This window comes from Excalfactoria chinensis, chromosome 1 (genome assembly GCF_039878825.1).
Source record: "Excalfactoria chinensis isolate bCotChi1 chromosome 1, bCotChi1.hap2, whole genome shotgun sequence".
Taxonomy (NCBI): domain Eukaryota; kingdom Metazoa; phylum Chordata; class Aves; order Galliformes; family Phasianidae; genus Excalfactoria; species Excalfactoria chinensis.
In genome coordinates, this window is record NC_092825.1 from 159,019,738 (window position 1) to 159,035,408 (window position 15,671).

The 15,671-nt window shown below is 41.4% G+C and overlaps 1 protein-coding gene across 3 annotated transcripts in view; it reads left to right on the top strand.

Annotated features, from left to right (window-relative positions):
* Positions 1 to 15,671, top strand: part of RNASEH2B (ribonuclease H2 subunit B) — a 43,566-nt gene that overhangs the window by 447 nt on the left and 27,448 nt on the right. For all 3 annotated transcript variants that reach the window (XM_072360269.1, XM_072360248.1, XM_072360259.1), the window contains exons 2-3: positions 10,661 to 10,732; positions 13,591 to 13,698. In XM_072360269.1, the coding sequence (XP_072216370.1) occupies positions 10,661 to 10,732; positions 13,591 to 13,698 (180 nt within the window). The remainder of the gene's footprint in view (positions 1 to 10,660; positions 10,733 to 13,590; positions 13,699 to 15,671) is intronic.

The following is a 15,671-nucleotide window of genomic DNA, read 5'->3' on the forward strand; positions in this document are numbered from 1 at the left end:
GTGAGCGACGGAGAGAGGTTGTGAGGAGTGGTCACCGTTCTGATGGAGCCAGCACCGCCCCCCTGCCTGCCTCGCAATCTGTTTATTGAGGAAATGAGTTAGTGCCCTTAGCCTCAGTTTTATTAACGAGCTCCTTGGGAAATATTCACCCTGGTCGGCAGGGAGGTGTCCGTACTTCTGAAGCAGAGCAGGAAGGCCTGCACGTGTCCTAAGAAGACAGGCCGAGAGCTCAGGAGAGATGGAAACGGCCCTAAAGGGGGCTGCAGGGAGGAAGGGGACAGGCAGCAGGGTGTGCTGTGACATGGCACGGGGAAATGGTTTCAAGCTAGAAGAGGGGAGATTTAGAATAAGGGAAGGCTTTTTTTTATTGCAATAAGAGTGGTGAAGCACTGGCACAGGTTGCCTGGAGGTGGTGGATGCTCCATACCTGGAGACATTCAAGGTCAGGCTCCAGGAGTACCCTGGAGGTATCCCTGTTCATTGCAGGAGAGCCAGAACAGGAAGCCTTGAGGGATTCCTCCCAACTCAAAACAGGTCCATGGGAGCTCTGCTCTGTACATGGGCTGTAAACATGACTGGCAGATTTTAAGGCTTTAGTTTCACATGGCACAAAAGGTTTTAGTGTTAGGGATGATGTTTGAACACATCCTGTTTTGCTCTCCAAGACACAGGGCAAGGAAGCATTTTGCTAAGTGCCCTTTTACTGGCTCTATTTCCTAAGGCAGTGAAACTTCCCCATTTGTGAGCCAGCTTTTTACCATGCCTATTTCTTCTCAGACCCCAAATTGTTGAGCTCTTTTGTTAATTTCAACCAAATCTGATAACAAGAAGGAGCTCTTGGGAGTTTTTTTATGGGCTTTGTGAAAGCGTGCTGATGTGAGAAATGCTTTAAGTGGCATCTCTGGAGGGAAGGTGTAGCATGAGTTTGGTTCAGCAAGGATTGGAAACTAGGGAAGGGTGCCTTGGGGGGCAGACAACACAGGCTGCTCTAGTTACAAGAGCAACAGAACCAATTGTTATGGTTTCACTGACTTTTGGTTTCACTTCTCTTGCTCCGGTTGAAGCTTTTCAGTTCCAGCCTTTGGCATCTGACATACTTAATGCCTAAGAAAGGATTGATAAGTCAGGAATTCCTTTCTCTGCAGACTAGGATTTAAGTTGAATCCTGTACCAGATGACTGGCTGTGCCAACAGATGTCCATACTGTGCAAATATTTACCAATATCCTTAATTTATGCATGAGTAGTGTGTTCTGCACAGTAAGGGAAATTCTTCAGACCTGTAAGGAAGTTTATTAAGCCTTATTAACCCCAGAGCACTCAGTGATTTTAACAGATCACTGGCTGATCGTTTCAGATGTCCACTGCTGATAAGACTTGCCAATCATCTGAGTAATACTGCTGAAATGGAATAAATGTAATAGTTTTTGTTTATTTAATCATTCTTGAATAAGGAGGTTCTCAGTGTTAGTGTCTATAGCTTTCTAGAATTACATATTTCTGAGCTGTAAAAAAGGATTTAAGTGGCAAGTTTACCTTGCAGGAAGAAGAAGGGCAGGTTCTAATGCTATACAAGAAGCTCCGAAAGACTTCTCCTGATAAAGATTCTTTCCAAGGCCCTGATTTCAGGTACTTAAGTTAGTTTGGACTTCTCACCAGGGCAATCTGCGTGGAGCAGCTTGCGAAGCTAATGCATATCATTCTACATAACTTAATACCATTTCTGCTTGGAAAAGTCATTTGTGTTATATTGGTTGTGACATCTTAGAAGTTCCTGTATGGCTGCAGATGATGGCTGTCTCCACAAAGAGGCTACACAGGAGTCTAAAAAAGAATAAAGTCTGTCGTAAGTATAGAATTAAAGCACTGAGAACTGAAACTTGAGTTCTTAACTATCAGCACTTCTCAGTCAGTCTGACCATTCAGTAGCTTTCTAGAGCAAGGCAAGAATATGGCTGGAGTATTGCATTTATTGGAATATTGCCATGTGCATTCACATTGCTGGGCAGTTTGCAGCCTTATCGTGAGCATTTAGAGGAAGCTTGTGAAATGGGTTCTTCCCCTCTACTGTGCTCTCGTGAGACTTCACCTGCAGTACTGCATACAGTTCTAAGGTCCTCAACACAAGAGGGAAATGGAGCTGTTGGAGTGCGTCCAGAGGAGGGCCATGAAGATGGTCAGAGGGCTGGAGCACCTTCCCTAGGAGGATAGGCTGAGAGAGCTGCGGCCCTTCAGCCTAGAGAAAGAAGGCTCTGAGGGGAGCTCATAGAGGCCTTCCAGTACCTGAAGGGGGCCTACAGGGAAGCTGGGAAGGGACTTTTTAGAAGGGCATGGAGCAACAGGACAAGGAGGAATGACTTTAAAGTGCAGGAGGGTAGATTTAGACTAGATATTAGGAAGACATTTTTTACCGTGAGGGTGGTGAGACACTACAACAGGTCTCCCAGAGAGGTTGTGGATGTTCCCTCCCTGGAAGCGTTCAAGGCCGGGCTGGATGGGGCTTTGAACAACCTGGTCTGGTGGGATTGTCCTTGCCTGTAGCAGGAAGGTTGGAACTGGATGATCCTAAAGGTCCCTTCCAACCTTAGCCACTCTATGATTCTGTGGATGTGAATCATCGAGAGAAAGCAATAAACAATCAGGAAAAGGGTAGATGAAAGGATTGGTCATACAGAGTGAGGTGATCGGGGTGTAAAACATGGTGAGGATGGAAAAACTGGGCATGCATGTAGAGGTAGAGCTATGCTTAAAATAAAGCCAACCCTCTGGGCAGTTTCTCCAGTTGCAGATTAACTATGCCGTGTCTATACAGGCTCCAGATTTGGCCCACAGTAGATTCTTCTCAGCACTAACACAGTTTATTATTTCAAGTGCTATGCCATGCTAACACATCTCTGCTGTTTCTAGAACCAATATTGCAGTACAGCTGCTTTTGGCGGTGTCTGAGCTAATAAGTCCTGGTGGACCTGAGCTGGCTCTGTGTGGACCTGCCTGCATCTTTGGTGTGCTCCTCGTTCCAGGACATTTTATGAGCTTGACTGGAAATCTGGGTCTGAACTTGATTTTTTGGCGGGGTGGTTGACATCCATGGTTAAGAAGACAAATCTGGAGCACTGAAGGAGTCACGTTAGAGACACCAAAGTATTCCTGAGTACTGAAGGACCCACATGGACTTTGCTTTTGGGTGTCTTGAGTTTCCAGGTTGTGCATTTCTCGTAGTATTTAGATAATCTGAGTGGTTATATTACATAGATGTCTGCTTCTCTCCCTTCCCCTTAATAAAGTGGAGCTTTGTATGCAGCTTCCTCTTACATAGCTTTAGCTACTAAATAGGTGCAAGGGAAGCAAAGCAGCTCCTGAGGGTTATAACCCATCTGCCTCCCAGCCAGGATGTTGCTAATGATAGACATTAGTGGAAGAGATTCTGTCTGTTTACTGAGTGCTCATGTTTGTTGTTTTGTAGGCTTTTTTGTTATTGTTTTTTTTCTTTTAAATCCTGCCACCTGATTTAGAGGGGCTTTTTAAGAGTGCATATAAGATATTTGTGCTTGAGCCCATTGTCAGCATTTTCTCTGAAAAACATAAGAGCTAGAAATTATTTTTATTGGAAAAAGCAATACTGCGACCTCATCTAATTGTAGGTTTATAAGAGTAGGAATCTTTAAGACCCCAATAGCGTGGTGTGACACATCTGATCTAGGTTCATGATAACAAATCACCTTGCTTATATAATGACTTCAGACTGGTCTTACCAGTAGCAGCCAAACACATGCACCAGCTGCTGGACAGGGAGCGTGCGAAGGACAGTTTAGCAGGGGGAGGTGTTACCTAAGTACTGATGTATTTATACCCTCCATTGGCTTTAGCTAAGAGGTCAGCATTTGAATGTGGATTTCCAAGTCTGATGTTCCTCTCTACACTCTTAAGTTAACACTGCTGCATTTGATTTGTTCTGCATTAAGTAAAAGTAGGGGGTTAGCTACAAGCTGGTAATTGAGTTCAACCTTTGTTTTTCTGAAGTGGGCAAGTTTTTTCATTCCACTGTTTTCTTAAGCAGCAGATTGATGAGCTTTTGTATTGTTTTATGAGAGCTGCTATTTTAGCGGCTCTGGAAGGACCGCACGAAGGGAGGGATTTTAACAATCCTATTATTTTTAGGAACTACTTATTTAAAAATAAAAGGAGCAGTTTTGCAGAATGCTTGGCAAGTTTTTTGAACAAATTTCATATGCCAGATGTCAAATGGAGGCAGAAATAAATGAACTGCGATGCCAAACCATCGGGCATCAGCGTGCATTAAATTAATCCTTTCTTTCAGATGAGACTGAGGAACTTTTGTCAACATGCAACAACAGAAGGATGCATTTTACTTGAAAATTTGGGGTCATATTGAGAGGTGTCAGAAGCTTTTTGTGTCATGCATAAATGCAGTTTGCGTTCAAATTCGATGTAGGCAGTTCTCATATTCTTTACCATTCTCGCCTGGTGTGTTTAAAAACACTTTGATACCTGCTTTTATGTAACATTAAAATGATTGTTGGAAGTATCTGCTACAAGGTAACCCACAGAGCTGTGCTGTTAGAAAACTTGTTTCAGAAGTTGTAGCAAATGTCAAAGCTGGGTGGGCCAGCTGAACATCAGAACTAGAGACAGAACTTGGAAGTAGTGCTCACAGTTTAAAATGTGTGTTTTTAACCATCTGACTTTATATTTGCTTAATCTTTCTTACATTTTATGTGCACGTATTTATACCTTCTTAACAAATGAGTGTGAATACGCATATTTTAAGACTCCTTGGGCATATTTTTCTTAAATTCCCCTTAAACTGGTATTTGCATCTTTTGAACAAAGCCCTTTGCCTGCAGGTAATCTGCAGTATTTCTTACATCCCTTAAAATGCGTACTGAGCTCAGCTGTGCATAAAGTAGATAAAACTGGCAAGCTAAGGAGCCAGAAGCAAGCATAGCAAATAAAAGAAATGAAAAGAGATGTTTTAATGTGTAACGCCATCTCCTACTTCTGCTTTCTGCCATCTGGCTTGGAAGAGACCAACATATGCCAACTTAGGCCTCTCTGCACATGGGAATAGGGCTGATTCAGCCAGTAATACAGCTGCACCAGTGTTGACCCTATAAATATTGAGAAAGGAAATCTGAAGTTTTTAGCCTTTCAAGTGATAACCTGTTCTTGAACTTCTTAAGACTGACTTCTTCATTCAGCTTCGGCCTTATTACATAATTTGCCCAGCCTCTCAATTTCAGGAACAGCTGAGTTAGTACTCTCCGTTACTGCCAGTGAGTCTGTGAGCATGTGGTTTTGGGTTCAGAAGTGAACTGTGACAGTGTAAGATAAAGCTAAAGGCTGTTCTTAGGCAAAACCCTTACTGTTCAGTGCAGCTGCTTGGCTGTGTGTTGGGGTGCAAGGCTGCTCTAGAAGCTCTGTGTGAAGTTTTATTGAAGATAGAAACTTGGTGTTATTTTTTGTTTCTCAGTAAACCTTTTTCTTGTAATGTTTCCAGGTGAAGTGGGAGCCAGAAACAGCTTAAGGGGGTGTCATTTATACTGCATTAAATGTTATTTGCTTAAGGCAGCAGATAACAAATGTGATTACCAAACAAATTTCTGTTCTAGCTTTCATAATAGGTGCTGCAGAAGTCCCCTTGCTGAAGCCAGTGCAATGTATGGTCAGAAGGATAAGAGGTGAGGTAAAATCAAACTATTGTAACTGAGCAAGGCCAAGGTAAGGTCTCCAAAAATCAAGTAGGTGCTCATGTGAAGCTCTGCCTTCTGTGCGAGCTCATGGGAGAGCAGCTGTTTGCAGAGGTGATGGAGCTGTGTTCTGTGTAGCAATCTTCTAGAGCATTGTCTGCCATGTCTTGTGGCTGTTCTCCTGCTCTCCCACCTTAAATTCACATGTAATGTAGTTTTCTAATACTCTTAAACTAATCAAAGAGCCCAGTGTCACATACAGAACAGCAATAGGTTGTTTTCTCTATTGCCTGCTGCTGCCACAGGTTCTTTTCCATGTGAAACGCTATGGTGAGTGGCAGTAGTTTACTGATCTGGGTGGAAATGAGTGGTTTCTTCTCAGCTGGATCAGCAAACTGAGCTGACTTGCCATGTGGCCACGGAATTGCTGGTTTTATTGGAAAGAAAGCAGCAGAGGTGAGGAACTCAGGACTGCATTTTTTAGTGGCCTGTGAATTTTGATCATTTGAAGCCATTTATAGAACTGTGTCCTCAGTCAGTGCATACCTGAGTGTTTTTCATTATGCTAATACATAATTACCTTGAATCTTGCAAAGATATTAAAAGTTAGAATGATACAAAGTCCTGGATTATTTCTTGATGGGCTTTTTTTCAGGGTGTGCTGCAGGACAGAGGACTTTGCTCATGTACCGTTAGCACAAGCACTGAATTAAAGCCATTTACTTGACTGATTCTAGAAGGAATGTAAATAAAACAATTATTAGATCTGACATATTTGCACCTCTAGACTACATAGTTCAGTCTTCCATAAAATGTCCATTAAATGAGCTCCATCGTGTCTCCATCTGACACACCTTTTTTGCATGACTCGAAGTTGAGAAGGGAATGGAAAAGACTTGTGTAGGTGACGTATGGTTTAATATCTGTTTTTAAATGAAATCTTAACTTTATAATTCCAGACTATTAAATGATCCTGGTTTTTTGTAGGGTGGTGGTGGAGGGTTTTTTCCTCTGACGCAATTGACAGATATTTACAGCCCTTTGCTTGCTTGGCTGGCAGCTTTTTGCATGGGATTTCCATATAACTTGATATTAGTCTGTTATATATAGTATCTATAAGCAGTTTTTGAGAAAAGGTGAACAGACCTTGCATCATCTGTAACGGTTTCATAGATCTTAGTGGGAGTTTTATGTTCTTTTCCAGTTCATTCATGTTGCAGTACCAGCAACATTTTTTTAATGGCCAGATTCATTAATGCCTCATATCAATCCATTGTGGAACAAACCATTGCCAGAAATCCTTAGACAGCTGGTCCATTTTCACTTAGTTCTGTTTATATGTTTTCCAGGATTTGCCTGGTTGCATGTCTGACCTCCACAAAATACAATAGGCTTTTTTCTTTCTCTGTAATGGAAAGCTGCTATGAAGCTTTTACAGTCTCCATAGCTCAGCTTCAGGATTCTGAGGGTTCCCTCTGTGGACTCCAGTACCACTGATGGATGTGTCACCCATGCTTTGAGGTGGGCTTTGTGCAGCTTGGTTGCTAGTAATGCAGATAGGCTATAACTTCAGCACAGTGTACCTACTTAGCAGCCTAGTGTTGGCATTTGGTTGTCCTGCACCGTGCGTATCTCTCAGCTCCCTCTTGTGGTGTTTCTCCTGGCTTGTTTCTGTAGGGCTGATGGTGACCGTGTGGGGACTCCCTGGGCATGAGACAGGATTGAGTTAGGCCAGCTGCCTCATGGAATGGTGTGTCTGTCTTCCCTGGCAGTTTAGGGAATAGCTTGTTTTTTTACTGAGACAGGGTTAATTGTCTCCTCTGTCCACTTGTACCCATTGCAGTGAAATTTGTCTGAGGAGAGAGACATGCTGTACTGACACACCTGCTGGAGAGCTGCACTGTACAGCTGTGTGTTGCCTGCAGCTGAACACAGGCCAGTGCTTAGGAGAGGGGCATAGCAGTCAGAAAGGTGTGATCCTTCTCACTTGTTACTCTGTTCCACAAACAAGTATCAACTGAGCTACAGAAAAAGTTGCTGTTAAAAGTAGTGACATTCATCTGTTATTTCCCATTAGACCTATCTTAACTCTTAGTTTTGCTCAAAAATCTCTTCTGAACCGCTTTTTTTTAGAAGTCTGTTCATTTAGCTATAAGAGATCCTTGCCCAAACACGAGGGCTGATAAATGTAATGACATTAAAGAAATCCAGTTACCTTTCTTGGCTGAAGGCCAGAACATGCACCAGAAAGGCTCTGGACACCTAACTTTGAAAATCCCTTGCTCTGCATTTTCCTAGTCAGTAAGTGTTTGAATTCAGATAAATAGGGCCTTCTTTGCCCATAAGGCCACGTTCATACTGCATCCAGTTTTCCGAGCAGGCATTTTCCCAAATGCCTCTTTCTGCCTGCCAACTTGACATCTAGTAGAGCCGACCTGTAACAGAAGGATACTTAACTTGAACCTGGAAGCAGAGCATTGAACACAAATGGAAGAAACCCAAGGTGCAAGAAGCTGGAAGGAACCACTTTTCCCTTTGTCCCCTCTTTGTGTGTCCCGTCTGGAGGGTGCCATGTGAAATGAGGGATCAGCACTACAGCCCATGGCTTTGTAGCTGAGTTCTCTACGTGCAGGCATCCCAGCGAGGATGGAACATGCACTTGGTGTTGGAAAGCTGGGGAATGAACACATCAACTAAATAAAGATGCAGACTTCATTGAAAACAGCTACATTAGGAAGGGTTGTCTGCTTAATTGTTCACGTTCTACAAGATGCAGCTAGGGCTCAGCTGGACGTGTTCCCAGCGTTCATAAATCTACGCATGAAGAAAGCGGAGCAAGTGAGCGCTCAAAATTCCTTTGTGTTTTGTTTTGCTTTGTGTTTTAAATTTTGAAACTCGTATTTGGTGTGTATATTTTCACATGTTCGTATGAAACACATCAAAGTAAACACATGCGGTGCGTTTCTTTCGCTGTCATTAATCACGGCAGCGTTTTCAAAAGTCACAAAAAAAATACAGCAATGTTAAACTGTGGTCAAAAAATGAAATATACACGGCTATAGATATTTGAAGTGCTCCTTTGCCAGGACAAATGTAGCTTGACAACCGTGTGTGTTCATGTATCAGCATATGAAGTAAGTCTGGTTAGCAAATATGGGCTTCTTTTTTTTTTTCCATTAAAAACCTCCTAACTTATATTGAAGCCTTGTCGAGCACTTTTTCAAGCTACCTGCAGACTCAACTGAAAATTCAAGGGAAGAAAATGGCTGTAAATTCTTCAAACACCTTTAAGAACCCTTATCTTCCAATGTTTTATCACAGAACAGGCTTGAAAAACAAACAAACAAAAAGACATGCTTTTTAAGCCCTGCTTATGGCTTCATCTGGGCAATTTCTGTTTGGGGCACAGCCGAACACCCGGGAGTAGATGTGAAAGATGAAAGTTGTTTGTCTGGGGCTTTGGGTTTTTCTTAGCCACTGAGGTACCGAGAACAGCCTGTTGAGAAGTCCACCCAGCTGTCCTTTCCTGAGGTGTTGGGGAGCAGCTTTCAGTCAGGGGGTGGCTATTTTTGAATGCATTTGAGCTTCCTACTTCCATGTTTTTCACAGAAAAGAGCTGTATAGTCTCTGTGTCAGTAAACCTCCTGACTACTACCAAAATGGGAAGGACAGTGTCACACTTCTGATCCCTCCAGCAGCCTCCTTTGGGAGGAGTAGTTGTGCAGCCACCTTTGCTGCTTCTCTCTTCTTTCAGCAGCAGCCCAGCAACCCAAGCAGCAGCCTGGTCCCTGTCAGCCTGTTCTCCAGGGTCTGGATGCTGGTTATGGATGTGAAATGCTTTAGTTATTTTCCTTGCTCTGATGAATGCCTTTATGAAAGGAACTGGGACAGAACTGGCAGTCTGCAAGCTAAGAAAGATGAAGCTGTCATGTTGCTCTTCACTCAGATGTGGGAAGTTGTTTTCATAAATATAAGTAGACTTTCCCTACAAATAGAACTTGGATAGAATATAATGAACTGGGGATCCTTAAGGATGGTTTTCAAGCTTCAGTAAGCATCCTTATGGGAGCTGTTTCCCTTCTGTTGTTTTTTTTTGTTTGTTTGTTTTGTTTTGTTTTTTGGGTGTGTTATTTGTTTTGTTTTTAATTTCACATAGAAATTATACTTTTGCAGCTCTGTTTTTTGTCTGGCTTTTTTTTTTTTTTTTTTGCTTAAATACACAGAAAAGAGAACAACCATCAGGAGGCTAAGCCAGAAGTGCTGTATTTTCTCAGCTTCTTTTTCCTGTGTGAAGAATTTAATGCGCTCTTTGCTTTTCCAGATTCTATACAACAGATAAACAAGTGTGCATATTTTTCATGTAAGCAACAACCACTCAGGCAATTCCTGCTTCATATTGCTGAATAATCTGAAAATTCCTGAATGCTTTAGAAGATCACTGTATCTTCCTACAAATATTTTACCTGGTGTGTTTTTAAGATCCACACAGTGCTTTTGGTTAGGCTGCGGTTGGACTTGATGATCTTCAAGGTCTTTTCCAACCTGAGTAATTCTGTGATTCTATGATTCTTTGCCTAATTTACTAAAGTGTTCCAATCATCTTTGAGACTAATTAGGGCAACACATCAGTTCATCTCTCTTAACTGAGATATCGAACTTATGTGTACTGTTGTTTGAGGCTCTGTGAGGGGAAGTGGTTTTCAAAATCTAAATCATCCCCAGGTGCATATCTTTTCTGTTGCAAATAAGAGAGCGCCAGAAATCTGGAATCACAGTTGAGGTACCTTGATCAGGTAGGATGGATTTGTGCTGAGGGATGTAACTTTAGACAGAAAATATGTGAGCTTTCAAACAGCTTCAATCCAATTAATTGTTAATGTCTTGGAGAAGCGTGGCAGAACGTGAAATGCTTCTCAGTTCACAAGTTCATAACTTTTTCCTTTCCCTCCACAGAGGCTGCTACTGAACCCCCTAAGACACCTGACAGCGAACCTGTGTTTACAAAACTACGCAGTCCAAGCACAGGCAAGTTTTGGAATTGTGACATGAGCCTGTTAATGCTTTGGTTGATTCCCTCCACCACCAAACTATTTGTATTTTGCAAGTTGAAATAGTGATGATAATGTAAGTCTTATGTGCCGAAGATACTGCTGTTGATGCCAGATAGTTAATGCTGTGCAAACATTTAGGATTTCTTTTATAATTTTAATTGCTTGAACTGTTTATTCAATATTCAGGAATATTGGCAGCACAAAAAAGAATTGTAATTTAAGTTGTGTTTTTAAATGCATTTGATTTGGGGAACTTGCAGTGTTGGGTATTGAACTTTGACTTTTTTTTAATCCAACTTTAGGCTTCATACCATTCATCTTATGCTGTAAAATAAACAGGCAGAGTCAGAAAAGTAATTCTTTTATACTTACCAAGTTATACTTACCAAGCTTTTTGAGTTTTTTCATTTTCAAATCTAATATTCTTCTTTCCTTTTTCCAAGCAGTGGTGTCTCTTTTCTTATTAATAGATGGTGTGACACTTTAAATTCAGAATTCATTGGAAGGACCAGCAAATGCAGGTGATCACACCAACATCCCACAAATAGTTATTTTTTTCTGTTCAGATTGCCTTTTTTGTCAAGGATTTCTTATTAATGTTGAAGTAACGTGACATTTGCAGTATCAGATACTGGAACAGAAAGTAGCAGTAAGCCTTGGTTAGGGTTAATATTTTTTGTTTAAAGACCTAGTTCATGCTTTTTTTTCCCTTTTTCACCATCTCGTTTGATTTCTAAGTTACGTGTTTTCATTTTTAGATTCACTATTGCTATTTATGTGTTTGTAACTGTAGTCTTCAGGTACACTTTAATACATGGTTTGCTTGTTTCTAAGTCTTCCTGGAAGAGTAATTTAAGAACAATAGATAAAGAATGTGAAATCATTTATCGTCATCACGATACCTATTTTTTGATATTTACACTGTGAGAATATACAGCTACAGACGTTTTCCACTTGCGTTATGTTGCCTTGTTATCTGTTATGTTTTAAAAAGCACACACATTAATGCCTTTCACTGTGGAAGAGGAGATATATTCAACTTGAAGAATAGGAGATCTTGGGAAAGGTTTCTGGGAAAAACTAAAAGTGCAATGATTTGACTGAAAGCCTGGGTGTGTTCCTTTAGAATTTACAGGAGCTTATTTATAGACCTGTGTGAACTTTCAGTGATGTAGCGTATAAGTATAGTGTTTGAAAACGAAGGGTCTGAGAACTTCTGATTATGTCTGTTGCTTACGCTTGGGTCTAACAAACAAATTGTTGTTGACAAATATTGTATAGATAGCCACAGAAAGATTTGACATACAACAGATACTCATGCTAACCACTTTATTTAATGCAAATGTGCATGATCCTTTTCGCAGACAGGTAAGAAGGTCAACATTTCTTTCCTGTACAAAGACTACAAATTAAGTTTCAACTTATAATTCAGAAGTACTGCGAGAAGCATTTTTCAAAGTTCTGAACTAGAGCAAGGGGAATACTTATGCTACAAACTGAAGCAGCTAAATGAAGTGATAAAATTAGAAGCAAAGCTGCCTAGGTTCTCTTTCTGTCCACTGGAGAATGTCTCTAATGATAGTGTTGATAACCTGTGGTGCTTTTCATTTTAAATGTAAGCAGATAAAATGAGCTGAAGTTAGGCAATAGAAATGGTCCATTTCACAACTTTTCCTTGTTCTCCACCGTGTTTGTCTGGCACACTCACTGGTAGGAGTCTTAAGTTGTGCAACTTCTGTGATTTCATCTTGTTGTCTGGTGCTGATCAAACTGTGATGTAGACCCTTCTTGAGAATCACATGGTGATGATGGATAACTGCTCTCCCTAGTATCTGCTGTTGATTCCTCCCACATCCAAAAGAAATGTTATTGTCAGAGAACTGAATCTGTAACCTTAGGTGAAGTTAAACATCCTGTCAGCATTTGGATAAAGGAGGAAAAAGCATCATCAGTCATTCTTGAAAAAGGATGCATCTGCCCATTTTAGCTGACCTCCTTCAGTAAGACCGGCGGATCTGTCCAGGCTGAAAACAGCAGTGCTGACATCAGCTTGTAAGGGCTTGCACTGGAACTTTCTTGAGCTAGTCGTATATTTTGAGCAGGAGTGCCGTAGCTGATGTTGCCTCCTGAGGATGACAGAACTAATCCAGCCTGCAGACTCAAGTATCTGAACATCAGTGGCCCCTTCTGCAGTTCTGGTGGCTTCCTCCTAGCTTAGACATAGAAAATACCAGTCTTTTTTGTAAGGTGTTTGTCATCCTCTCGTTAGAACCCAAAACTAACATGAATCAGCAGACTTGTGCTATGGAGCAGCCTAAAATAAAGCTTCCCTTTCAAACTGTCAATATTGTCTTGTTCATCTTACTTGTCTGCTCGTACCAAGTTACTGGTGTCTGTTTTGATGCACAGAAAAAGACATCACACTGTCACTTGAGGGTTTTGTTCCCCTAACCTCACCTCTGATATCTTGGAGAACAAGCATGACAGAAGGAAAGGAAATTTTCTGGGTTTCCACCCTCCCCACCTTCAGTACAGTCAAAAAGTAATTTCTTGTGTGATTTTGATTTGGGTTTGGATCAAAGGCTTTGTGTTGTAAGATGAACTATTCACACATCTTATTTATTGATTCAAATTCAGTTTGGTTTATAGAGCTGGTAAACGAACATCTGCATATAATAGTTTTCTTTGTTTGAGCTTTCTTTGTAGTGAGTTTATGTAGAACGTGCGTATGTTTGTGTGTGTATGTATATAAGGCACATTCTTCAGATGTAGTGGGTATTCTTTTGATTTTTGTGAAAGCTTACAACACAAACCAGATTTCTTTTTCAACAGGGGAAGCAACTCTTTACTTATTCAACAGCGGTGCACAGCAGCTGTTTGAAGTAAAAGCTTTTCATGAGGAATATCGTTCCTGGTTTATAGGTGAGACTGTTCAACAAGGTGAGTAATGTTATGTATCCTTCTCTTAACCATAACTAATGTTCATACAAAGAGACCTTCTCTCTTTCTTCTATTAAATTTACAGGTGTTCCTTTTAGTTGTTTAAGGCATGCTGCATCACATCCCCACCTTCTGACACGCTCCTTTGCCATCTGGATTTAAGCGGGGCTGGGGGCTTTGTGGTCTCTTTTTAAAAGGCTGCCTTTGGCAAGTTCAATTAGACAGATGTTCATTTGTCTTTGAGGAAGGGTATGGTGGGGTGGGGGAGTCGTTCAGTTGTGTTTAAACTGAACTGCCATAAAATACTTAGCTTTCCTTGTCAGTCAGACCAGAAAGTCCTTGGTGTACGTAAAATATTTCTTATCCTATAGAAGGAAAAAAAAGGGCTGGAAAGCCTGAGCTAGCTAAGCAGAGCAACGTTACGCAGAACTCGAAGCACTGGAGTGTGGTTTGATCTGGTTTTCTTTTAATTACTTCTGTAGTCTTCTCTGTAAGTGCAGTGGGATAAGCCTGCTGTCTGAAGGTGCCATTTCAGTGCTGTGCCTAAGTGACCTCATCTGTAGCATCATAGTCTCTGATCCTAGCTCATCTTTCTGAAAATGAGAAAGAAATTTGTGTAACCACTTGTGATGACTTGAACAATCCTTTTTCATTATGGGCATCCCTGGTATAGGGCTTTGCTCGCACGATTTCCATAGACTATGTAATTAGTATCTGTTCAGGAGATGAAGGCATGTCCTTTTTTGGTCTGTTTGTAACTAGAAAAAAAGACCATTTATAATAATAAAATAAATAGTGACCCCACCAGACGTATACCTTCCTTAATGGCAATATCCCAAATGTGTGTTAACAATTAAATGTACTTTGCAGGTGTATATAGCAATGCAAGCAGTCTGTGAGCTTTTCCTTGTTCCCTCTGGGGATGAGCCAAAAGACCAAGTCTGCTCCCTGCTCCCAATTATGTCCACTCTGTATTCTCCCCCTCCCTTTCTAACCTCTGCTTTGGCCCTTGGGAAACAGTTGCCTTAAGGAGTAATTGCCTCTTTTTTTTTTCTTTTTTTTTTTCTTTTTTTTTTTCTTTTTTTTTTCTTTTTTTTTTTTTAAATATAAAAGGTGGAATTTTTTTTTCCTGAATGGAATTGGGAAAACACTCAGGTGATGAACAACACAGAAAAGCAGTGTGTTTGCAATTACAGCAAATCTAATTATCTGCCAAGAAGGAAACAACTAGAGTGTAGAAATAGACAGGGATAAACTCTTCAGGAAAGACAAGCAGGGGAGAAGGGGAGAATCATTGTGGAACCATAGAATGACCTAGGTTGAAAAGTACCATAATGATCATCCAGTTTCAAACCTCCCTACCCATATGCAGGGCTGCCAAGCACCAGACCAGCCTGCCCAGAGCCACATCCAGCCTGGCCTTGAATGCATCCAGGGATGGGGCCTCCATGACCTCCCTGGGCAACCTGTTCCAGTGTGCCACCACCCTCTGTGTGAAAAACTTTCTCCTAATCTCTAACCTAAACTTCCCCATCTTAGTTTGAAAACATTCCCCTTTGTCCTATCACTATCCATTCTCAAAAACAGGCATTCCCCCTCCTGTTTAAACACTCCCTTCAAGTACTGGAAGACTGCAATGAGGTCTCCCCAGAGCCACCTTTTCTCCAAGCTAAACAAGCCCAGTTCCCTCAACCTTTTCTCATAGGAGAGGTGCTCCAGCCCTCTGATCATTGTAGTGGCCCACCTCTGGACCTGCTCCAAGAGCTCCACGTCCTTCCTGTATTAGAGGCCCCAGGCCTGGATGCAGTACTGCAGTTGGGGCCTCACAAGTGTCAAGTAGAGGGAGGTGTTGCCCTCTAAGTTATCAACAAGCTGGAGTTCGTGGAGCTCTGCCTGAGGATTGAGAAGGTGCTGACAGAGCTTATGGTTTAAGGTTAAAGGGAAGACAGGGGAAAGAGACATTGTAGTATCGG